The following is a 27,254-nucleotide window of genomic DNA, read 5'->3' as shown; positions in this document are numbered from 1 at the left end:
AAGTTTTTTGGTTTGGTTAAGTCCACGGGTTGCATTTAACAATGATGACAGATCTTTGTGTGACTCCTTCTGCGCTCGCCCCAACGGTCACACCGTAAAACATATTAACTGAACGTTACTTGAGTCTTAATGGAAAGATGATGTCAAACCTGATATCATGCGGTTGTTTTTTTCTTCAAATCTTTCAGTTTACCATTAACATTTCACTGCATGCATGGATATGATAACATAAATGGATGATTAGTTGTACTCTATGTTTCATAACTCATGATTTCATCATATGTTAATTATTAGTTGGAATGACGATCAAAAGGAAGCGATCGCATTCATATCTAATCATTTTATAAATAATTTTAAGTTATAAAACGTAACATAAGACTCATGTAAGAAGTGCAAATAATGTTATTGAGGCGGCGCGCATGAAAACACAACAAGAGCAGCGACAATTTTTAAAATGTATGCACCTTCAGCTGGCGAAGAGCTATTGAAGTGAATTTCATTGATTAAACACGAAACGAAAGTTGTAATCTGAACCGACTGAAATGGAAAGGAAGAAAAATGCACGCGATGGATTAAACTATTATTCAGTGTTCAGCAAGATGAACTTGGTATAATTTGAGTTGAATCAGTGAAATTTACAGCTGGGCAGAAGCATGATCCTAGGAGATGCGATCGCTGATATGTTGACAAAAAATTAAAGCATGCATGTATGTGCCAATTCCGCAAATGTCGTGGTAACTTGATACCCATTGCGGTAGTTAAATGGGATATCACCTGCTTGGAATACACCAAATGAAAGGACTGTACAACGCAGTATTCTTTTGAACGTGTGTTAAAATTAAAACTAATTTTTAATTTTGAACAGATGTCTAACCGTGATTGTGTATACAGTTATATTCACTATTACAACAATTCCTGGAACAGCCAGCCTTGTCCTAAATGTTAATCATTGCCTTAAGAAGACAAAATAGTGAGAAGACAATGAATTCTCTATTTCGTAAATTTATTAATGTGTTTAGTTTATATTTTTAGTTGACTGTGTTTATTTTAGAAGTTTCTGACCAAAATGCCTTCTGTTTAATCAGAACAGTAGAACAAAGTAGATTCGGCTAAAATTTAATCAATACAGGTTCAAGAAATGTTTAAACCAATTAAAAGCGCTTATATAACGTCAAACTAACAGATATTAAATGATTTACAAATAAATTGAAAAGATTATTATTCGACAGGATCTTATTTCTAGAAACATCCACATCCATAACTATATGATTTTCAACGGTTGATAAATTATGATGTAGAAGAAACTGAAATCGAGTAAAAAGTGTTTCATTTTAGGCGTTGAAAATGACTGAAGTAAACATAAATATGCATTGATAAGTACAGTATATACTGTATGAACAAGAATTTTAGCTGTGCGAATGTCAATATATAACATGAATTATTGTCAACAAATACCAAAAGAAGGTAGGCCAATTTTATTAAGTAAATGATTTATAGAATTGATTGCATGCATATGTTGGAAAGGGGGGGGGGGCATATTTCTTCTAAAAATTAAAAAAAAAAATTATTTGTTTGAAGGGGGTTTTAATTTCTCATATCTCTTTTCCATATTTCTCAAATCTTTCAATATGAAAAAAAAAACAATTATTAAACCTACGATTTTACTTAAAATAATCTATCTTCATATTTGCAGTAGAAAAGTACATTGTTAAGCAACTGAAATGTCAACAAATTGAATACCTGATTTTCCATAAACTTGTAGAAGTACTTTTTTTTTGGTCTTTTAACTGATATTCATTAAAGAAAAATCCATATATTTTAGCAATAAAATAAAATTTAAATATTTAACTTTATCTCTTTACAGGGCTCTTGTTTTTTTTGCCTAAAAATGGCCATGACCTTCGTGTCCTTTTAACAACAAATATATGGCTGGACTTTGATGTGAATCAGTGACCCCTGCTACCTTTGTCAGAAGCTGTATCATTGACCTACCCAGAGCAACATCCACGGTATATAAAGCAAATAGAACTATGATACATATCATTATATATACCAAAAAAGATAATAAGATAATAAATGACAAACAAATTACACCGTTTCTCTATATATGCCTATTTAACATAAAAAAAATTAATTATTTTACTTGTGGTTTTTGTGTTGAAAGTACTTCATTTTTTCACGACGAGATTTTTCATAATTTTGATGCAAGCGTTTCTGCGAGTTTTGTCTGAAATGCAACTGTAATATAGCATTCCACCCCTGGATACTCTAAATACGAGTAACTACCGACAAGGTCCATCACCTGTAGAGATAGCGGCTTCATCGTTCCTTTCTCTCAAGCAACCAAAGTAAAACATTCTGTCCGCTCCGTGAATAAATCGCTTCCATTTGCGCCATATTTAGTTCAAATATAAACCAATGAGACTGCAAAAAATATGACGTCCTGAAACAGTCAGTTTGCTGCTGTAGTGAATTGCATTAGTGATGTTGTCAACTATGACTGTTCCAGTGATCAAATCACGGTGATGAATGCATATAACCGCAAGTTATATTCGTCCTCGAGATATTTTACAAGGTTAAAGACGAAAAGAAGTTCCTCATCTGCAAACGCAATAATGACATCGAAGCAATTAGTTATCACAAATGTTATAAACACAGACACAGTTTAGGTAAACATATCTTTGGGGGAAAAATCAGACATGACATGGCTGAAGAAAATAGTTAGAATTAGGTAAGATTTAATCCACAATGAATGTTTCCGTCCTTTAATCTGTTTATTTAAACTTTATATATTAATAAATTGTAATTTCAAATATATCATACGACATCAAACAGAATATTCACGAGAAAGGATGTTGGCAACTTTGAACGACAACTTTCAGCTTGTCAATCTGATCCTGCTGCCAGCGTCTCTCCCAGTTTGGATCGAAACGCTGCGATTTCAATCCCGCTTTCCTCTCCTGGATACTCCAAATACGAATTACTATCGACAAGGTCCATCAACTGAAGTGGTAAATGTTTCATTGTTCCTTTCTCTAAAGCGACCAAGAACAAAACATTCTGTCCGCTCCGTGCATAAATCGCTTCCATTCTCGCCATGTTTAGTTCGAACATACACCAATGAGACTGCAAAAAATGTGACGTCATGAAACAGACTGTGTGTCTGCTGCAGTGAATCGCGTTGGTAATATTGTCAGCTATTCCTGTTCCAGGGATAAAATCTCTGTGATGAATACATAAGCGCAAGTTGCATTTCTCCTCGAGATATTTTACAAGTTTGAAGACGAACAGTCGTTCCTCCTCAGCATACGAAATAAAGGCATCGAAGCGAAAAGAACTCCGATCTTTCTCCTCGCATGAATGAGTTTCGCTCTTATATTTTTCTTTGGCAACATAGTACATGTATCGTAGTTTCCATCGGTACCTATAGAGTATGCGACTCACTGTGGTTGTCATGGTAACAATGATTAATGTCGTCATCAGTACTATTATCAGTGTGTATGACGAACATTTTCTCTCCAATACCTGAACGATCTGTCCAATTTCATTAAATGACGCTGCCGAGGCATTTTCAAATAGGCAGGTGTAGTTGTTTATACCTACAAAATATATACTTTTGGAATCACGCAGCCACTTGAGAAAATCAAGAGTTCCGCAAATGCATTTCAAATTGTTACCCAGTAGGTATACTTTAATGTTACGTGTGGCTATAGCATCAAGAGATGCCCTCACGTTCTTACTCAACTGCGTCAATTGGTTGTGGGATAAATCTAGCTGTGATAAGTGTTTCATGTGGTTGATTTTTACATTGAAATCACTAAGTGAATTAAAACTCAGATTCAATCGTGAAATCTTAGAGTTGTGCTGAAACACATGCCCTGGAAGATGGGCGATTCTGTTCAACGATAGATCTAGGTCTGTAAGTCGCCTTTGGGATTGAAAAAAATCACCATTTTCATCACTTTCAAACATTTGTGACAATGCATTGTTGGAGAGATTTAAGATCTCCAATCCAACGAAAGGAATAAAGAAAGACTTAGCAATAAATTTGCAGAAATTGCCTGAAAAATCGATGTAACGAACGCGCTTTAAACCTGTTATAGGGCCAATCACTTCGTATATGATGTTTCGTTGTAAATATATATGAGTTAATGAGTTGTTTAATCCCATGGGAAACTCTGGAAGCGACATTTTGTATAAGTTGTCATGATAATATAGCTTTTGTAAATTTCTAGGAAGGTAAAAAGAATAATTTGCAGATGATTTCGAAAAACCTTCAAGACTAATGGTACTGCTTTTAGAAGCAGGATTGCTTTCGTACATATATTTGTTGTTATTCATACAATTACAGGTTGCAACTTTAGTATCGTTGCAGTTTTCAAAGAAATCTCCATTCATACCGACTTGATGAAAAGACTCCTGAAAACTAACGTTCAGAATTTCTAAGTTTGGGAGGACAGAGAACTCGAAAATAAACATACCAAAGCCTAACTTATTATCTGCAATGTTAAGAATACGAAGTGATTTGGGCAGCACATTCAAAAACCCCGTTTCAAGGCTGTATAATCTATTTGAAGCTATATTAAGCTCAGTAAGTTGTGTATGTCTCAGGAAACCCACGTGGTATACTCGCATAAGTTGACTCACTCCGTACGTGCACTGGAGTTTCTCGAAATTTAGAGTTCGGATTTTTGAAGACTGCAAGTCATGGGTGACATTGTACATGGCCTCAATCGTTAGTATTCTATTGAATGAAATGTCTAAATTCCTCAGGTGTGAATTCCATGCAAAAGTTCCAATTGAAACTTCTCTAAGCGTGTTTCGAGAGAGCGAGATATTTTGAAGCATTTTGTATCTGGAAAATGAACCATTGTCCAACAAAACAAGCTTATTGTTAGACATGTCCAAAAACAAGAGGTTTTTGGGGAGGGATTGTGGTACGTTTGAAAACTTATTTTTGGCAAAATTGATACCAACGACGTCATCTGGAAAATATGGGGCTGTTTCTAAATTTAGATCGGAACAGTCCGCAAACAGTTTCCGTTCGAGTTTATGGCATCTGCATTGGGTGATGGATGAACAGTTCTTTCCACTTCCTGTCTTAATGATCAAGACAAAGACTATCACGGTCAAGTACCATTCAATAGCCAACATATCTGAAAATGATACATGTAGAAATCAACTACAAAATAGCGATCAAACTACAAGGCAAATTATTTGTGATTCATAAGTATTTATATTTTAACATACTTATTATTTGTCTAGAGATTGTTAAAAAAATCCTTAAAAAAGATCTTTTAAAAACAAAACTTTCGGATGAACAATATTTAAAAATCAAAGAATTTAAGGCACAGATTCCCGGGTTCAATTGATGCATATTAAAAAAAAATCTATGATTCGGCATTATAACAGATAAAATAGACACATTGAGTCGTAAGTAATGGATTAACTGAGTTTACGAGCGAATAAATACATATTTATGTTGATATCGTAAATACCGTAAATCGTCGGAAGGTCAGATATTTAAAACCAAAACTAAAATTACCATGCTCTTAAAACATTCGAATTACAGAATGACAAAGACTATTAGAGTAAAATATTGTATTCCGCTGCTATGTACTTTTACATTGAAATTTCAAGGTATTTAGAAATTTACAAAGAACAAGATAGTCATGTGTTGTTTAAATACATAGTTAACTAATACTGAACATTGACATACTATACATTCTACGTTCTTTTTAAGTTTAATCTGCAATTTTGAGCGAAGGACGATTCCAAATTGTGTTCGACCAACATCCGGTCAACGGTGTAAAAAAAGTATTTATAGCCATTCTATTGCTTTAGCTATTAGCCCGGCTAAAATAACATTTATATTTATCGTTCTTAGTTAAATGATATCGATTTTTAGAAACAGAGCAATGTTCAGTTAACAAATCTAGACTAAAATATTTGATAACATTTACATTAAGTTAAATAAAATTATACTTGTTTTTGACAGTGTAAACAATTATCGTCTCATTATAGCCGTACACCGGTTGTCCTGTTTTATTGGTAATGCGCGAGGGGTGGGTTATGTAATTGGATACACAAAGCTCGATAACCAGGATAAATGTGACTGGCTTTGAATTTTAAAATTCTTTTAAAACATTAAATGACCTGTTTCATAACCCGTGCTTCACTATAAAAGGCTACAAAATTATTACAAACGTTAAAAGGTTTATTTACTATTGTGTGAACAGATTTGTTACTATCTAATGCAAATGTATTTATAATATTAATTCGAGGACGAATTAACATTTTGCCGGGGGGTATATGGTACAACAGATTTATTACTATCTAATTCATATGTATTTATTCGTTTTTGAATTTTCTATTTTCGTTTTGTGTAGTATATTGTTAAATATTATTCATCTAAACTTTTATTGCGCGCGTATGGTTCTTTAACTTCATTGGTTGATATAATTATCCAATAAATTTGATTCTCTATTAGTATAAGTAACCGTTCAAACTAAGTCAAATTGGGCAGTGTTTCATTTTCAACGACTTCGGACAATCCAGTGTATATCAGCTGCATCTTGTGGTATGTTAATATTATATTTAGTTATATATATCTTTACTACCATGATAGTGATTAGGGCATATTATTTTAATTGCAAGCTTAATACTTTATCGTATTTTTGCAGTTGATCTTGCCATTGTAATTTCTGAAACTTGTTTGTAAGTTCAAATATTAAATTGTTACAAAACATGTTTTACCATATATAGTAACGGTTGTTTTTTATCAACGAAATATCGAAACTAAAACATATTGAATGTAAAATTGTATTTTGTCTAATGTGTTTTTCTTCGTTTATAGGTCAATGCTTTAAAACGTTAATAAATCTGTTGAACAAAACGGCTGTCTTTTGGAATTTCTTATTGCTCGGTTACACAATAAGACGTAAACAATATCGAAAGTAGTTTACAATCATCTAATATAAGCTTATAATAAAACGTTATTGAGAATTACGATCTTGATTATTTCGAATTTATTTATTGCCTTGTTATAAGGTGAAGATAAATGGACAAAACATCAAGTCGGTTTAACTTTGGATCAATAATTTAAACCGTTTAAAGATCAAAAATTAAGACGAACTGTTAAAGTGTTTCCTTGGTTATTGCAAACAATGGCGTATAGTCCAAGTGTTTCATTTGTTTTTAATTTTAAAAACTAGTTCTCTTCAGACAAAAATTAAGTTTTTATCTATCTATAAAAATGTATTTTTAGTATGTTAAATAACTACGCTTAGAATATCAACATTAAGAAATATAATTCAGTCACAATGTGAATGAATTTGATTGAGAATATATCGTGTCATTTTATCTGACTTTAATGGAATATATAATTTAGTTGATTGTTAACTTTCTGGGGCCGTTTTATATTAATGCAGTTTAAATGTTTAACAAGATCACTCTCCGTAACTTGGTATTTAAGGATTTATCTTAGAATATGTTTTAAGTGTATGTAGGACATCAGATGTCACTCGAAAGCAAATTACAAAATTAGGAAAATGGGCATTTTTTTTGGTGTCTTATCTATTATCAATGAAACGGTACTATTCATTAAAGGTATAAAAAATGATCGGTTAATTATACAAAGGGCGCATTTCAAAGCTCGATATTGACATTTTCATTCATGATCATAAACGAGTATCATTTTCAACATTTGCAAAAGCTCAATATTTACATTTTTAAAGTAGTATATCTAAACATGTAACGTCATAAACGAACAATAACGATCATTACCGCCCATCTATCTGTTGATAAAAAAGTTGAAAGCAAATTCTTTATCTAAAAAGATCAAACGAATCCTTTCAAGTCATGCTTTGATTGTATTAGGTTTAATTTATGTTAAGAGAGATACGAAAATAATCACTCTTGAAATGCAAATATGAAAGAAAAATACACGACAGTTTGAATTTTCATTACCAGTTATCGCGTTATGAAGTCAGTTGCCTTAAATAATGTCAAACTTATTTCATGACAAACATATACTGTCTCCCTACATCGTTTGAATGTTAAAAGTATTAAGAAACTAGTAGCATACCTTTTTCGGTTTTTATGTGTTTCCTCTTTTACATATGTTCGACTCGTACTTTATTTACAATCAATATTAATTCAACACCCACCGTTTTAACAAGAAGAACTTCCGGGTTATCTTTAAGATTTTTTTTCAAGTGGACGAATCCTAAGTTTGTTATTGACTACTTGTATGATTCACACACACTTTCTTAATGTAACTCATTGTTTATTTTGAAAGCTATATTTGTTTTGTAAAATTGTCACTTTGTAAATTTTAAATCAACTCGGTGAGTGTTAATGCCACATCTAAAATATATTGTCAGAAATCATTAAGTTGGTCTCTACTTGTGCCAAACACTGTGCATAGAAGTTCTTTTAATTTACATTGAACTGCATTGAATAAAATGTCCACACATTTAAAAGTCAGACAAACATAAAAGAAAATCCCATTGACGTATCCTAAACCATCTGGTAAAACGTACCTAAAATATTTCCGTTGTGAAAGTTATAATGTTTACGAATTATAAAGCTTTCTAATCACTGGTAGATGCTTACCTTCAAAATACCAAATGTTTTAAACAAGCATGTATGAACAGATTTGTACCTTTCAGTTTAGCGCATAAACATTATTAAGCTTCCCTGATCTAACTTTCTTTTAATATGTTGGGTATTTTGTATTTATAAGATTCTGAGAAAATAAAGAAGGATTTATATTCATTCTTTTATTCACAGCGCTCAAAAAAGAAAATAAACCTTCTTTGTTCGCTATACCCTATCCCAATTTTCCAAAGTTTTTGTTCTCTTGGTCCGTATGAAAGCCTTTTTTGGGTTTCATATTACTGCTCAGATTACCTTTTTTATGGACGCATCAACATTATGCATTCAACAGCCTACTTTCTCAAACACTTCCCGGTTGGCATGTCTTTAATTCAATCTTCCAGTGGGTCGCATACTGACTGACGTTTTTTTATACTAATTATTAAACCATAATTAATCACATAATTGTCCACAGACCTTTCCTTTTTTTCCCGATTACGACAAAAAACACACGGTGGGTGTAACCGGTCGGCAGAGGATGCTCACTCCTCCTAGGCATCTGAACCTGCCTCTATCTATTTGGAAGTCAATGTTGCTCTCCTTTAAATTTATATTTCGTTTTATGGGTTTTTGAGATGGTTGACGGTTTCTTATTGTCATTTGTTTCATTCATAAAAAAAAGTGTTTCCCAAGTATGACACATATCGGATTACCATTCTCAATTATATAAGTTTGATACGTTTATTTATTATGTGAGTTAATATTAACTTTAATCTCTTTGTGAATGAAGTATTTAATTCGTCTGTCATCTAATTTTCTTCCAACATGTTGTTTAGATAACCTATTATCTGTTGTCAAACTTTTTCCATCTCTCTCTCTCTCTCTCTCTCTCTCTCTCTCTCTCTCTCTCTCTCAAGATGTAGTAAATAATTACAGTGCCTTTTGATGCTAGAACCTTAATGGCATTTACTTGATGAAACAATGTCACATGTATTAACAAACAAAATGCTCTGCAGGGTTCGTTGATTTATTCAATGATTAAATACTCATGAAGAAAAAAAATGGTCCTAATAATAAATATCAGCAATACTTAAACTTGGCAATAATCCGTGTATAAATTATTAAATCGATTTACAATATATTCATATAATTACTTAATAAATTAATTGGAGATTTAAATCAATAAAATCTAAATAATCATAGAAACACAAATACCCATTTGTGAAATAAAAACCCACAGCCGGTGATCAGAATGAATGTCAATAAATGATGTAAGTAACCTATAGATGATAACCTATATCACTAAATTACTTTTATATTCTGTATAACAGATATAAATAATTTAACCATAACAATAAATAAAACTATTACTTGTTACTTATAACTTACACATATGAAATGTGTACACATCTATCAATGAAAATACTTACAAAAATATGGACACTCGCTGCGGTGAACACTATACCAAAAATGGCGCAATATAAAATAACTGGTTTGACCAGATGTAATTTCTGGGTAAATATGTAATGCTATTATTTAAATCACGTGTTCGGAAAACTCCTTATATTTTTAGATATCGGTACTCAATAATCAAAGAGAGATAACTGTTTTGGGAAAACAATAAAAATGAAGTGGAAGTAATTACTATTTTAGGCTTTGACAATATATATATATATATATATATATATATATATATATATATATATATATATATATATGAAAATATGACCCCTTTTACAACCCCCTCTTGTTACAATATATGACTTCCTCGTCATTCACGTGAAAAAAAGAACAATTTTAATTAATATATAGCAAAAGTTTATAAACATTAATCAGATATCACACTATTTCATAGAATATCAATGAGAAAAATGATTTCGCGTAGCACATACTAGTATATTAAATAAATCAATACTAATCAATTATCACATATAGATATCATATATATCATGACACACATCGTTTTTTTAAACAGGTTACCATGTAACCAATTCCATGAATATGGACGTATCAGCATTATGCATTCATGTGCCTACTTTTTTTTCAAACACTACCCGGTTTGCGGGCATTGAATTCATTAAAGGTGTTTTCTACACACACATATCAAAATGAAATTTTTTAACGTTAACATACTTCAGGGATACAGTTATCCAATCATCTGCCATGAATATCCTTATAAGCTGTCCGGATTGTAGGTAAAACGAACCGGTTGATTGAAAATGTAGTGTTATATGTCATTAACATTTTCTTTTTTTAGAACATTTTCAGCATCTCTCTCTCTCTCTCTCTCTCTCTCTCTCTCTCTCTCTCTCTAATCTTAATATCTGTACTATAACTGTGCATTCACACACCATAGAAAGCAAATATTTTTTTTAGATAGACCAATGTTGAAATATACATGTATTAATCATTCCAAAAATATATATTTGATTTTTTTTTAACTCAGAAATTGATAAGTCCCCAGAGTGTTTGGGCATTGAGACTAAGGAAAGATAACTCTTACCTGAGTGACTATTATACTAAATAAAAATTGTGTTTATTTTTACGATTGCTCACTACACTTGAAATACTTTCTCAAATCAGCAGAAAATTACTTGATTATGATAGATATCATAATAGATAAGAAGTATTTAAGTCTAATAAGCAAATAAATGTGCAATTTTTGATGAAAAATTACATTTTCAAAAAACGTATGAGTTAACATGATCAAAAGCTCCAGGCGGATTCGAACTAATGATATGCGGTTCAGAAGCCCAGTACTTTATCAACTGAGCTACAACGATAAGCAACATAATTGAACAATAGAAACAGTTTAACAAAACATTTAAATCGCCATCTTGTGACGTAGTGTCTTAAAAAGTATAAGTATAGGTGAACTGAGGTACCTTGATTATTATCATTCAATTTTTTGTCATATTTTATTACAATACATTTTCCTATTTTTTAGAAGATTTGTCAACAGAGTAAGAATATTTGAAAATTATACGTTATGAGAAAAACTAAAACAATTGCAATAAAAGTGTTTTAATTAGTTATAAAGTGTTATATTTTTTATATGTCTGAAGGAATTTTCCATCATTTCACAAACAATTCCCTTTTAATGTGTTGATAGTTAACGTTTTAAAAAATATTTTACAACACGAAAAAAGCATTTAAAAATCTTTAAACACATCTATAGTATCAATATCATCATTTTAATATTTCACAGGTTTTGTGGTTTTCTATTGAAAATTTATATAAATTATGGGTGTATAGAGCCACCTTAATATTTTTAATTTTTTAGGATCAATTTATTAGTTGTAGAATAAAATGTAAATATAAACAATAAAATGATTTCTTTAATGATTCGTTTATGTTATGAAGGTTAAGATCATTGTAAAAAAAAAATTACATAACAGGCTTACACGGGTTATGTATTTTTTCCGCAATGTATCTATACCTTCATTTCCCGTATGAAACCCCAGAGAAAGCATTTTATTGAATAAATAGATACAACGTTTACTTCAATTTGTAAATAGCATATATTCAAAAATATTGCCGATATTTCATGTGATACTCTATGCATACTAACTTTGAATTAATAACTTTATTGTTTACTTGTCTTTGGAAGACACGCACTATAATCATACTATGTTAAACTTTTAAGATGACATGTAGTGATAAAAAAGTGTTCAAAATCAAAAAGTCCAAATAAAAAATACAAAACAGGAGTAGAGCAAACACGGACCTCTACACAAATTAGAGGTAGGATCAGGTGATGCTGGAGGAGACAGGATACAACGAATGAGAACTCGGACATGAGAATGGTCAGGTTGTAAAAGAAATGTTCGGGGTGCATAGTTATAAAATAGAGCACAGAAAAAATGCCCTTGTATTATATCAAAATTAAAATAGAAATAGAACAGTGTAAATGTTTTGTTATAATCGCTCACAATGAAATACGAACACCGACATTTTTGTTTTCATTTAAGGAAAAATTGCTTAACCTTGGTATACCAAAAAAATATATATATGCAGTTATGTAACACTTCCATACAGTGATGTACTTTCTCTAAATGTGTAAACTAAATGTTACTGCATTAGTTATAGAGCAACCTAATTACTGCTTCTTTCTTAGCTATTGAGTATGGGTTTTAAACATGCATTTTATGGTCATCATTGTTCAACTAAAATATCTAATGTTTATTTAATGTTATTTCATCCACACACAGAGCACGGGGGTAACCTGTTATTAAGTTTTTCCACTAAAATGCACAAAGTTAATACAGCCTTCTCGGGTACATAGATTGAATTGCAAAATTTTATTTAAAAAATGTCAGGATCATGTTCACTTCCTTTTACGAGTCAAGGTTGATTTTGATACATTACTCAACGGTAGAAGAACATAGTACACGGCTTGGATTTACTTGGACAGAATAGTAGTCTGCTACACTTAAGTACATGTAGGTATGCATTTCTCTTTGTTTTTCTCCCACTATCTTGTTCTCTCTACTACCTTTACTGTTGCAAATTTTTAATTGTATCGTCAATGGTTGAAGTCCATCCATAAGACAAGACCATTCACTAGCACTAATGCAGTATTAAATACATATCATTTTGGTTAACGAATCACTTTTTAAAATAGTTTTTGAAAAATATATATTTCATTTTATAGACTTTTTACCCAACACAGAGAGAAATAGACAGAGTGGCACAAAAAATGCATGACTTGTCCATCCATTTTGCAAGACAGTTTACTGTGCTTATTATGAAGCTTTATTGTTATTGGTCCGCGATGTACTTATTTTTTTGTGTCAATTTCTTTGATCACCTATCAACATACTCCTCTAAGCAAACATAGAAATAGAGAGAAGGGCAGGCAAAAAATAAAGAACCATGATTTGACCAAAGCTTGTTAAAACAATATTATGTCATTATAATTGTTTAATCATTGATTGAAGTATATCCATTAAAGGAATAAAAATCATATTAATACTAATCAAAAATGTTTTATGTCGCGTTTTTATTTAATATGATAAATTGATGTGAAGTTTTACTAATAGTATTAAATGTTTTATGTAGTACGTTTGTGATAAAAAAAATTTTTAATATTAGGGGTCAGATTTCTGGCCACTAATGCAACACTACATCATAAGAGGATGTTCTATTTTTAGTGGTTGCTACACAGGGTTGGCAGGGAAATACCAGTGCTGGGAATTACCGGTGGTAAATACCGGTATTTTCACGTCCTGGTAAATACTACTGATTTTCACTAAACTGGGAAAACAAATTTATAATCTTTATTTCTTTAATTTGCTCAATGTAAAATGTATGTTTAGGATATAAGATATTAACAATATGCATCAAAACACAATTTAACATACGTTGGCATTTCACTGTCAATTCATGAATTTTAAATTCACCTGATCACCTATTCCCTAAAATTTCTATAGCTACTAGACTACAAAATGTAGACTAGCTTTTAAACCCAAGTTTAGTCTTTTATAGATTTATAATTCAAAGCACAAAATAAACTGTTATAATAACTGTAGATGTTACTAGTAACAATTAAAAATTCACACATGTTGTTTTAATAATTGACTCTTTACAGTTTTGTGCCTCTGTTTGGGGGAGATATATACTATGATTTGGCTAATTAGGTTCTCAAGTGTGTTGCATAATGAGGTAGCGACACAAGTCACACTTCATTTTTCATAATTTTCTTTGTCCATTTTCACATTCATCAAATAACCAGAAAGTGGAACTTTTGATATCATGTTTATGATAACTGATCATTTGACTGACTTAAAACAAATAACAATGATGTATGAATGAACCATGTTTGGAATATTCATAGGAAGATAACCAATGTGTTACTGGCCAGTCAAAACTTGTTAATATCAAAGACAATAATAAAATTTCATGGCTGACAAGGTGTACTATTGCGTACATCCCTACAGATATGATTTTGATTAAGACTAAGTATGAAGTACTATAATATGAAGCTATACTTTATTTCCCAATATTTCCAGTGAAATACCAGTAAATCCCGGGAATTACCAGTATTTCCCACCGTCCTGGGAAAAATGAGTATTTCTCGATTTTTTGCCAACCCTGTTACTACATGGAATTAAAAAAATCTTTAACGAAACAGTTACGAGTTATAATAAGCATTTGGTGGATAACATGTATTTCATAATACCCCTCAGTCTACTTATTTTTTTTTGTTAAAAGTATCTGAAAGGAGTTCATATAGATAACTCAATCGGTTTCAACTTTGGTTTTCTGTTTTTTATAAACATAAGGTTTCATTTAAAAAAATACATACTTTCATCTGGAAAAAAATAATTCAAATCTGTGTTGTCAGTAATAAATTGAAAATTAATATTATTATTCCATAACAAAATAATCTGTCATGGTCTGGATTTGTATGATGTTTTACTTGTGTTGTTAAAGAAAACATGATGCATGTTTATATTCATAAAAAGAAATATTGTATTGTCAGATATTATTAAGCATAACAATCTTAATACATCAAGTAAGACCCTTGCTACCTTGAACTGCATAGTTCAGATATATCCGGTCGAAAGCACGTCGTCGGGGTAGTTTAGTTGGGTATTTAAATGAACAGAGACAGAAACAGAAAATTCACTTCCTTTTTAAAGTCACGCTTAAGTTTGAAATTAACGTATTGTGGCAATGAAACATTATGTGGACATTTTTTAAATTTGTAATATAAGGTGTTTTACACTAGATTTTATGTGAGAAACTCTGTTTTTCTAACTTTTTTTTTGGGGGGGGGGGGGTTAGATTGGAAACAAAAACTAATGTACATCAATATAATTCAGTCAAGCTCTTTCAGACAGAACTACTGACATTTGCCATTTATGAAAATTGAAAAACTAAAAAACTTAAATACCATATAAGATCAAAAAAGTATCAATGAATTTAATCTTTCTTACTATTCTATTAAAAAAACTAAAAGAAAAAAATGGTTTCATGAATTGAACCATCATATGGACGAATTTAATTTTTGTCTTCTACTGTCAATATTACATATTCAATAATGGCCTAGTGGTTGCAAGGAGGTCTACTACGGGTTTAGAAAAAAATGTTCGTATTAAGATATTTTAATTTAATGTTGAAATTTAATACATGTTATACTTATATCAAAATAAACTGGCCAAAGCATGCATGTACTGAGTTTTTATATCATTTTGAATTGATGAATCACTTCATCTATTTAACTCCCCCTTTTTTGCACCAGCATGTTCTATATATAGAGCAAGCACGTGTACACAATTTGTTTGTTTTTCTTTGCCTTAAAATACCGCCGATTTTATTGGATTTTTTCATTTTTTTTATTCCTTATTAAGGATGACGTTTACTCAGAATGAAAAAAAAATCCACTGATGATAATGAAAAACCATCTACTGTGTGTTATAGACCTTTGCTTGTATTGTTATTTTTCACTTTCAGAAAAGTAGGTCAATGACCTACTTTTTGAGTTAATGGTCATTGGATATTTATTGAAAATTCAAGAAAAATCCCATAAAATTTTACACTACGATTGAGATTTTCTTAATTATAAAACTATTACAATTAATTAAACACTTAAAAAATAATATACAGTTTATAAATGGTAGTGGCACTTAATAAGTACACAACATTAAGATTTCAGCATCAATTTTTAAAAATAATTCAGTCCGAATTTCCTCTATCAGTTTTCAAATCCATACCCATTTTTGATTCAATTTTACAAAAAATTGAATGATGATAATACAAAAACATTTATGGTATTGAACTACTTATATTGACCTTATTCTGTTGGCATAATATTTATATGAGGTCAATGATCAAAATTTTGAGATATGGTGTCTTTTATCGTTTTTAAGCATTTTTCAACATTTTTATTGTTCGTGCCATAAGATTTTTTTAATGAATAAGTGAGGTAAAACCAACAGAAATTATGCAAAATTACATACACTTGAATATAAAATCCTAACTTTTAATATTTAACTACTGCCAAAAAACTTTTAGGAAGAAACAAAATCTGCAAAATTTAGTCCGAATTTCCTCTGTTTGGCTAAAAGTCAATTTTTCTTTGAGCCTAATTTCATAATTATGTAAAACTATTGAATGTTTTGTCAATAATAATTCATTTCATAAATACTTTTTATGTTTAGAACATATTTTACTCATTACATTGAACTTTATAACAATCGGAATTTGACAACTCAAACCCTGAGTAAATAACACCCTTAAACAATACTTTTTGTGTGTGCCTTTTGAGATAAAACATTTCATCAATTTTATCACTAAGGTTTTTTTCATTAACTTACTTGAGAGACGGAATAATAAAATGTGATGTATTAAATATAGCACATTGAAAAGAGAGAAAACACAGTAAAAATTATAAACAAGAGAAACAAAGAAAAAAAAAAGAAAAAAAAAAAGAAATATATATACATATATAAGATAGCATGGCATGCATGCATGATCCATTGATGTTCTTATGAATAGAGGAGAATAGAAACAAAATTATCAGAAAAATATGTAAAAAGTTTGTTCTTTTTTTACTTTCAGTAATGATGCCTGTATTTCAACAAGCCGTTCTAGGAATTTTTGAAATTGTTTTCATCAATTTCGTCGGAGCAGTAAGGTTCAGTTGTTCATCCAACCCAAAATGCACCTGCTATAAAGAGGCTGGACTTCTCTTTGCGGATTGTGAAAACTTGGACATAATTAGAGTCCCATCATTTAACGCTGATGTAGGTGCCATCAATCTTGCAAACAACAGGATTACTAAATTCCCGGCAAACCTTCCAAGGAACATTGTTTATCTCGATATCTCTGAGAACAGCCTTGAATACATTGGAAAAACGGATTTAGCGAACTACTCAAAATTACGAAATTTAACCGTATCCAAAAACTCTCTTCATTCGATTGAATCAGGTTCTTTTGCGAATTCAAGTAGTCTAGTTAATCTTAATCTATCAAAGAATGAAGAGCTAACAATAAAGGTTCTTGGTAATGTGTCTTATGACTTTAGATCCTCCTCCTCTCTCCGCATTCTAAATTTAGAAAAACTGCAGTGTACATATGGTGTAAATTTCATCATTCGGAAATTTGATATAGCAGGTCTTAGGACAACTCAGTTGGAGGTTTTAAATTTAGCTTCAAACAGAATTAATAGTTTGGAATTTGGAGTTCTATCAATATTACCAAAATCACTTAAATACCTTAATCTATCAAACAATGTTCTGAGTTTCGGATTGTATTTAGCAGAGTTTGGAAGCTTACATAGTATTCGTAGTGTTGATGCAAGTTTTCAACAATATTTCCACCAAATAAAACTTAAAGATTTTTTTATTGATTGCAATGATACACGTAGGAGTCCGACATGTAAATCTAATAAATTAAACGAGTATAGTGAGGAATTAAATATAATTAAACGAAATTATTATTCATCAGCACCAAATATTACCATATACCTTCCGCCTAAGTTAAAAGTGTTATATTTTCACGACAACTTGTATAAAATGACAATCCAAGACTTCACCTTTAAAACAGTTAGTCCAACAAGGTTGACCCATTTGTATTTACAGAATAGCATCATTTATGAATTAAATGGTCCTATATTGGGTATAAACAGTGTCAAGTACCTTGATTTGTCTAACAATTTCTGCAGATATATATCTAACCATTTCTTTGACGGGATTCAAAACGTCTCTTACCTTGATCTTTCAAAGAATGCTCTAGGAGAAGTTCTGGGCAGTGACCATCACGGTCAAATATTTCGGAACTTGGCCAATTTGACAGTCTTAAAATTAGCTAGGAACAGAATAACTCAACTTCCGTCCGCCATCTTCCGTAACCTTTATAAACTAGAAATACTTAATCTCAGCTACAACTCCCTCAGTGAATTTTCAGCTTCTCTGGAAAATATGAAACGTCTGAAGTTGTTGGACCTCTCCAATAACCAATTATCGTCTTTAAATGCTAAAACGCGAAACACAATCGACTATCTTTCCAAAACTCAAAAACTGTTCGTTAACTTAGGACATAATAAATGGATGTGTAATTGTGAGAATTTGGAATTCCTGCAATGGATGCAGTTCTCCAAAAATGTGGTATTTTTTGATTTGGATAATTTTATTTGTACATATGAGAAAACTCGGTTTAGGTTTTCGGATATTGATAAATTGCTGCAAGACTTGGAAAAGCAATGCAGTTCATACATTATCACTATAGTAATAATGACGTCACTTATAATTGTCTTCATAACGACCACTTTCTGGCGCATTTTGTACAGATACAGGTGGAAACTTCGGTATATGTATTACGTAGCAAGAGAAAAATACCGAGATAATGTTCAAAGACCAGACAACACAGGAAACAGTGCATATTATTTTGATGCCTTTGTGTCATATGCCGACAAAGATAGGCGTTTTGTGATCGAACTCGTGAAGCGACTGGAAACAGACCACAATTTGAAACTTTGTATACACCATCGTGACTTTATTCCTGGAACAGGTGTTGCTGATAATATCACTAACGCCATTCATAACAGCAGAAGAACTGTGGCAATTATGACGTCACACTTCTTGGAATCCTATTGGTGTATGTTTGAACTGAATATGGCGCGAATGGAAGAAATATACTCGAGAAACGGCGAAAATGTTTCATTTTTAGTGGTGTTAGAAAAATTAGCTATAGCGAAAATCCCATTTTCTTTCATGGATCTGATTGAGAACCGATCCTACCTAGAATATCCTGAAAATGAAGATAATGATGAAGTTTCAGCTTTTCGCTCGAAACTCGCAGGAACATTGAGGATGCGTGAATCCGACTTCAGAACATCATCTTCCATTACAACTCAGCTTGAATAAAAATATTGTTTAGAACTTATTTAAAATTTTTTAAATCACAACTTAAAGCAATATGACTTTTTTAAAATTTTATTTTGCTGTAGAAACCTGTATGATTAGTCTGCATGTATCTTCAACTTTTATGATAAATACGATTTGAAGAAATCATTTCTCATGATGAATTTACAGTTCTTGTAAAAGACGATTATAATTCAATTTTGCTAACAATTAAGGCTTCTTTACTGCATATCTCACAAAAAATATAGCTAACAGAAATTAGCATATTGCTTTCATGTGTTTGGGTCTATATTTATCCCTCATTAATCTAATTTGTACAACCATCTAAATTTTTTTGCTTCCGAGCATAAGAAATTGTTCTATGTAAGTGTTTGATTACAGTAAGAAATTTGTGGGCTAATGATATTATGAAAATACTTTTTAACATCTCAACTATAATCAATAACAAAACAAATATGAATAAAAAACATCCTCAAATTAACATATTCGTGTGTTTAGTCTTACCGTAATTTAACATGTTATTTTTTATAAAAACTCGTTGATAAGTTATTTTCCAGTGTTTTTCCAGTTAAGGGAAAATCAATTGCGTTGTTGCGCAAAAATATTACCAAATCATGTTTTGTATAATATTGTAATATGCTTTTTTTAATCTTTACTTATTAATCAGATTTACTGCTATTTCATATTTTACAATATATCTCTGACATATTGAATTTGTACAATGTGATCATTTTTTATTTTTTTTGGTGGCTATATAAGTAGAGTGATCAAGTGTTCATAATGTTGTAGGCAACTGTATAACATGAACAAATGTCTTGCATGTGATATGTGATATTGACAAGGGACAAATAAGTGTTACATTTTATACTGCCAAAATGCATTGTTATTTGTAATGCAATATGTCGTGTAATTAATTAATATTTAATCATAGATAACCGCTATTATCATTTACCGATTTTAATTATCGACTGCCCAGTTTCATTTGATATATAAGAATTTGTGTTTATATTATGTTATTCAGTTTGTTGAAATATAGCTGAGGTTTAAACACATTTTTATTTATAATTAACATTAGGTTTTATTCATTAAATCAAGTGTTCAATTCTATTCTTAAATTTATTTTTGTAATTCGAAAATCATTTTTTGAAGCTTACCTAAGCTGAAAACTCAAGTGAGCTATTCTGATCGCATATTGTCCGTCATCCGTCTGTCCGTCTGTAAATTTTTTCACATTTTGAACTTCTTCTCTAAAACTGCTTGGCCAATTTAAACCAAATTTGGCACAGAACACCCTTATGGTAAGGCAAATATAAATTGCAGAAATGAAAGACTGATTTCTATTCAAAGCGGAGAAAACCTGAAAACTGTAGAAAAAGGGAGTGCATTTTTAAAAATCGTTATCTAAAGAACGACTGAGTCAAATTCAACGCAATTTAAAATAAATAACCCTTATGGAAAGGAAAAAATAAATTGCAAAAATTAAGGACCAATCTTTTTTCCGAATTTGAGTTATTATGATAAAAATAATTGGAAGGGGTGGGCTTTGATCAGTTTATAACTTCGGGTTCGGTATTCCATATCTCAAAAACCTCTTTGAAGCGGCTATTTTGAAAGTATGAGAAATGGGTCAATCTGACAAAGATGAATTTGGTTGTTGTGAAACAGTTTGCATGCGAAAGGAATATTTGAAACATGCAAGATACATTGATGCCGATTTTGTGAAGTTAATTAAGATCAAATATTCCAATGGGTTGACATTTTCACCTTTGGTGGTGGTTTTATCTTGTTTTGATTTTCGTTTCGTTTTCATGAATTGCGGTTTGTAACTATTGTTTGTATTTTGTAATTTTTATGCACCAATCAAATATAGACATCAGTAAACAAGAGAGCTGACTGTTACTTGCAGAAAATAAGATACATTAACAGGTACGGTACTTTAACAACTAAAATACAAATTCTAATGATAATACGGCATGATCTTTGGGTAATAGTTGATTTCTGCAAAGTGTTTTAGGCTAGATGTCAGTATTTCTATAGTATATTAAGTCTTGCTCACCTGAGGTGAAATATACAGAAAAATATCTTTAAAAATATTCTTCTCAAAAATCAATTGGCCAAAAAATCTGTAACTTGTGTAGAAGCATCCTCAAGTATTCTAGATGCAAGCTTGTCCAAACGGGGGTACGGTGGGGCCCCAATGGGGGGTCAACTTTTTAGATACAAATGTATAGAGAAAAATCAATTAAAATGTTCTTCTCAAAAACCAGTTAGGCAGAAAAGCTGTATCTTGTGTGGAAGCATCTTCAGGTAGTGTAGATTCAATTTTTTTTCAAATCATGATTCCCGGGGGGAAGGTGGGGCCACAATAGGGGGTCGAAATTTTTACATAGGAATACATATAGAAAAATCTTACGATCCAATTCATAAAGGTATCAAAGTAATGTAATTTTTTATTTTAAGCCTCAATCAGCAAAAGTTATTGTCTGGTGAAAGTAAAACATATATATAGGGAATTGGCTATAGTTATTATTACGAATTCGTTATACGTTATACAGATATAACGTTATACGTATATAACGAATTACTGATATAACGAAGTGATTCTATTGGTCCCTAGGACTTCGCTTTAACCGAGTTTTACTATGTTCATTTTTTTTATTAAAACAATTAATAGATTGTATTTCTATCTTACCTTCACGATCTACCTTTTTCTAGGTTGACACATTACTGACACGACCCCTGCTACCACAAATTACGGTCAACATTGTCTAATTAATTAAACAATCTTAGATAAAGTTATATATTACAGCAACACTAAAAAGGAACTCACTTGGTAATTGTGTGTGGCAGTTGATGATGTGGCATGTAGAATGTCCATACAATTATAACCCTTACATATAGTTTTAATAATAGAATGGAATTTTACGCGAAATTTGCATGAATTGTGTCTATACTTACGATAAAGTTTAGCATATTCTTTACAGCTTTTGAAGAGGAAACACGCAGAAAAGACGGTTCATTATTACACACATATATATATATATATATATATATATATATATATATATATATATATATATATATATATATATATATATATATATATATATATATATATATATATATATATATATATCTTTAATGTTTAATAAAAAAACATAATTTCAAGAGAAAAAAATAATTGTAATTTCCGGATAATACCGGTATATACATTATGTAAAACCTAGAAACTTTCTCAAAATTCTTCAAAGCAGTTTACGAGCACTGACTGACTGACAGATTGAGCAACATGCAAGATTGTTCATATACTACTGTATTAAGCCAATTAAATGTATATTTATTTAATAAACTAAGATACAGATAATGTAACCAAATCTTTTGATAAAAAACCAAACAAACATAAAATGACTTAAAGTCATATTGGAATTAACTTAGGATGTAATCAACATTTCATGTTCTTATCTTTTATTTTCTATGTTTTTACCCTTAAAGTTATTTCATTGTCGTTTCAAATGCATCAAAGAACATAAAAACAACAAACAGAATAATCATCACCATGGCTGCCACTTCATATTTTATTATCATACAAAACGAGTTACCTCGCCTTAAACATTACGTTCATAAATACCTATACCTATGAAGATATTTTTGTCGGGTGTTCCCTGAAAAAAAATTGTATCCACCGTGGTCATTATTTTGTATTTTGCGCTGGTGTAGGTATATTGACCACACCGAGTGATCATAATTTTGCAAGCAACTTCTTTTATGTAGCATGAACACATTCAATACATGTGATATGTGATATTGATCACTGACAAAAAAAAGTTTTTATAAGTCAGGATGTATTTATATGTGAAGTACACTATAGCAATGTAATTACAGGTAATTTGTTTTTACTCACCTATTACAACTATTCTCACTTTTTTTTTTATTCCGGACATTGTCTACATTAACTTAATTTCGTAAATTGGCATTTACAACTTTAAATGTTTTTTTACATTGTTGAGACGTAATTGAGGTTTCAAACTGATACATCCATAATAGATATTTTGATTTATTAATTCGTGTCCATTTCGTTTCTCTAATTAAATATTTTAATCGTAAATTCATGTCCTTTTATAATTTCAATGCATTTTTTAAAATTTATATTTGAAGTACAACATATCATGTTATCAATTAATTTTTAATCATAGATAACCACAATTATCATTTATTTAATGTATTTTTATCATCGGCTACCCAAAGTCCTTGTTATGAATGAGAATTTGTGTTTCTGTTGTGTTATTCACTCACTTTGATGAATTGTAATTAAAGTTTAAACACTCTTTAATTTGAAATAAATAATTTGATATATTAAAGAACTGTACAAATCGATTTTCAAATTTAGCCTTTCATTCAAAAATCATATTGTTTTTTGTAAACTCATCACATGATGTATCCATTCCAGAATTAAATTTCTTCTCCTTAAAATTAGCTTTTAAGACCTATTTATCATTACAAGGGGAAAATATGAGTAAAAAGAGACTTCAGCAGTGCAATTAATTTCTAAGTAAGCCCATTTCAAAGTCAACATTAATATTTTTAACTTCTTGTCCATTATATCCGAGTTAGATATATGTTCTAATTTTTTTTTTTTTTTTTAAAAACGTCATGTATTATTTTTCACTGCGACTGAACCAAATAACTGTTTTCTTTTAATTCTTAAGAAAACTTCCCTTTGAAACTCAAGAGCATTGATTTTTTTCAGTACAGTAACACTTTTGTTTCTAATGTAGTTTCAAATCAACTTATTTGTTAATGTTTATGAGTAATTATACAATTTAGATTTTAGAAAATAAAATATTCAAAAACATTGTAACATCACTCGAGAAAACAAATGAAACAAACTAAACAAAAGATTTTTTAAAAAGAAAATTCCCGTAAAGATAGCGTTGTTGGAAGTATCTATATGACACCCTCTTTTAAGAGACTGTACATTTTGAGTACGGATGGCTTTGAGCAGCTTGATATTTTCATTCAATTTTTTGTGCAAAGCTATTCAGTATTGAGCTTTTATTTAAGGGATGAATTCAATATGTATTTGTTTTATACGATGCAAAATGGTTTGGGACAGTTTACACTTTATAAACCGCGAAGCGGTTTATAAAAAAGTGTAAACAGTTTCAAACCATTTTATATCGTATAAAACTAATAAATATTGAATCATTGCTTATAATTTAATTTTTTTACTCTTCATTGTAGATAAAAACGGTTATTTGACCTTTAAAATGACGTTCAATAGTACAAAATTCAAACCTAACATCAGGCGTATTGATACGTTTTTGACGTAAGACTTACTATGACGTAGGCAACATTCCTTATACGATATAAAATAATTTTTTAGCCAATCAGAAAGCGCGTTACAACCAGAAATAAATTATCTAAAAATAGCATTCAAATGTAGATTAAAAAAAATATTACTTATGTATTAAATGAATCGATTGACAGAAAATTAAATCGTTCAACTAAACAATTGATGCATTGTGTTATCTTTCTTACCTTAACGGTTGTTCTATGTTGACACATAAATGACAGGGTTCATATCACCAAAACGGACACTCGACACAATTTATTAATCCAAAAGTGATATTTTACAACAAAAAGAAAAAGTCATTAACTTGGTAATAGTGTTTGGCAGTTAATGATGAATCAAGTTCTTCACGAATCTCTCGCTGAAAATGTTAATACGTCTAAAAATAGTAACTTTAACCTATTTATTTCACCAGTATTTTGTTTACTAATAATTTTGCTGTTTTGCTATTAATAGAAACACTGAAAACTTTCCATGTAAACATTATAATCCAGATAATAAATAGCACGATAAGAATCAAATACACAAATAATTTAATGAACAGGCATATGTCCAGATAAAATAATCACATTAAAACTTTGTGTAAAAATATGTACAGTTATATCTATACATTGTCATTTAATTTCATTTAACCATTGTAAGTTCAAAAAGGCCAAATTTCCAAAAAAGGGTTCAGAATTTCCTGGTTATTTGCGCATCTTCAAATTATGTCATCATAATTATATTTAGGAATTTGAGAGATGTGCTACAAATAGAGCAATTTTTTTAAACTTTAATCAATATTTTTAATATTTCAAGTTCAAAAGGTCAAACATTCCAGAAATATCTCTGGACTGGAATTTTTTCGAAAGTATGCTCATTGATTTACAATGAAGTTCTTTAAGCCTACACAGTTACTTGAAACTCTTTTGAGTGGTTTAATAAGAGTTGTGCTAACAAGCATGGTTTTGAATAAAATAAACAAAAGTTTCAGTTGAAAAAATAAAAATATGATGGAATTTGAATGTCCATACAATGAGCACCCTTCCACTTGGTGTCAAGAAACCTACAACATTTTCTTTCAGTAAAAGAATATAATTTTCAGCTCAAAGAAACAAAATCTATAAACCATTTGATGCCTGAATCTTTACCATTAAATGAGTTACATAAGACTGATCGTTTGATTACAAAAAAAATCAAAAAATAATAGAATAAAAATTTAAGGGCGATATGCACTAATCGTGTCCTTATTTCCTATAAGTTGAACAATATTCTTTTCAGTGGTTTAAGAGGAAACAGACAGATACACGGTTCATAAATTAACTGACCTGAATTCTTAGTTCAACATTACCTTATTTCCAAGAGAAATATAAAATTGTAATTTTCGAGTAATATGCACCACTAAACAATATGTAGAAATCTACGAAGTTTACCAAAATTCTTTACAGCGATTAAAGAGGAATGATTGACGAAGGAATGGGGCAAAGGGCAATACTGTGTATACTTTTAAGGCAATTTAATGTTTATATATTTCATAAACAAAGATATGGATGGAGCAGCAGGAAATATTAATGATACTATTAAGGCAATTAAATGGCAGGCATAAAATGGTTGAAAGTAATAGTTGCAATTGATTGAAGATTAAATCAACATTACATGTTACTATCACTTACTCTGCATGTGTTCATCAAATATATCACAAAACATCAAACATAATAATCATGAAAAAGGAAGTTGAAATCTTTGAACAACAACTTTCAGCTTGTCAATCTGATCCTGAAGCCAGCGTCTCTCCCAGTTTGGATCGAAACGCTGCGATTTCAATCCCGCTTTCCTCTCCTGGATACTCCAAATACGAATTACTATCGACAAGGTCCATCAACTGAAGTGGTAAATGTTTCATTGTTCCTTTCTCTAAAGCAACCAAAAATAAAACATTCTGTCCGTTCCGTGAATAAATCGCTTCCATTCGCGCCATATTTAGTTCGAACATACACCAATGAGATTGCAGAAAATGTGACGTCATGAAACAGACAGTGTGTCTGCTGCAGTGAATCGCGTTGGTGATGTTGTCAGCTATGCCCGTTCCAGGGATAAAATCTCTATGATGAATGCATAATCGCAAGTTACATTCCTCCTCGAGATATTTTACAAGGTTGAAGACGAACAGTCGTTCCTCGTCTGCATACGAAATAAAGGCATCGAAGCGAAAAGAACTCCGATCTTTCTCCTCGCATGAATGATTTTCGCTCTTATATTTTTCTTTGGCAACATAGTACATATATCGTAGTTTCCATCGGTACCTATAGAGTATTCGGCTCATTGTGGTTGTCATGAAAACAATGATTAATGTCGTCATCAGAACTATTATCAGCGTGTAGGATGAACATTTTTTCTCCAAAATCTGAACGATCTGTCCAATTTTATTAAATGAAGCTGCCGTTTCATTTCCAAGCGAG

The 27,254-nt window shown here is 30.7% G+C and overlaps 2 protein-coding genes across 3 annotated transcripts; one reads left to right on the top strand and one right to left on the bottom strand.

Annotated features, from left to right (window-relative positions):
• Positions 1-1,032: 1,032 nt before the first annotated feature.
• On the bottom strand, positions 1,033-8,717 carry LOC105337731 (toll-like receptor 4). 2 transcript variants are annotated; one of them, XM_066066529.1, is made up of 2 exons: positions 8,617-8,717; positions 1,033-5,156 (listed from the first exon to the last, which is right to left on the bottom strand). In XM_066066529.1, exon 2 carries the CDS (start codon positions 5,152-5,154, stop codon positions 2,887-2,889), a length of 2,268 nt encoding a protein of 755 aa, XP_065922601.1. In that variant the 5' UTR covers positions 5,155-5,156; positions 8,617-8,717; the 3' UTR covers positions 1,033-2,886. The 2 variants fall into 2 exon arrangements, with proteins under 2 accessions (XP_065922601.1, XP_011440901.3); XM_011442599.4 differs by lacking the exon at positions 8,617-8,717 and adding an exon at positions 8,087-8,246 and having other exon boundaries at positions 1,034-5,156.
• LOC105337737 (toll-like receptor 4) lies at positions 6,522-20,521 on the top strand. The gene is made up of 2 exons (XM_034462875.2): positions 6,522-6,580; positions 17,164-20,521. Exon 2 carries the CDS (start codon positions 17,166-17,168, stop codon positions 19,467-19,469), a length of 2,304 nt encoding a protein of 767 aa, XP_034318766.2. The 5' UTR covers positions 6,522-6,580; positions 17,164-17,165; the 3' UTR covers positions 19,470-20,521.
• The last annotated feature ends 6,733 nt before the right edge of the window (positions 20,522-27,254 follow it).

This window comes from Magallana gigas, chromosome 1 (genome assembly GCF_963853765.1).
Source record: "Magallana gigas chromosome 1, xbMagGiga1.1, whole genome shotgun sequence".
NCBI lineage: Eukaryota > Metazoa > Mollusca > Bivalvia > Ostreida > Ostreidae > Magallana > Magallana gigas.
The sequence above is the reverse complement of the archived record's forward strand: the minus strand, read 5'-3'. Positions and strand labels throughout refer to the sequence as shown.

Excerpts from the sequence above, each read along its gene's own strand:
- LOC105337731 (XM_066066529.1), bottom strand. The coding sequence starts at position 5,154 with ATGTTGGCTATTGAATGGTACTTGACCGTGATAGTCTTTGTCTTGATC.
- LOC105337737 (XM_034462875.2), top strand. The coding sequence starts at position 17,166 with ATGATGCCTGTATTTCAACAAGCCGTTCTAGGAATTTTTGAAATTGTT.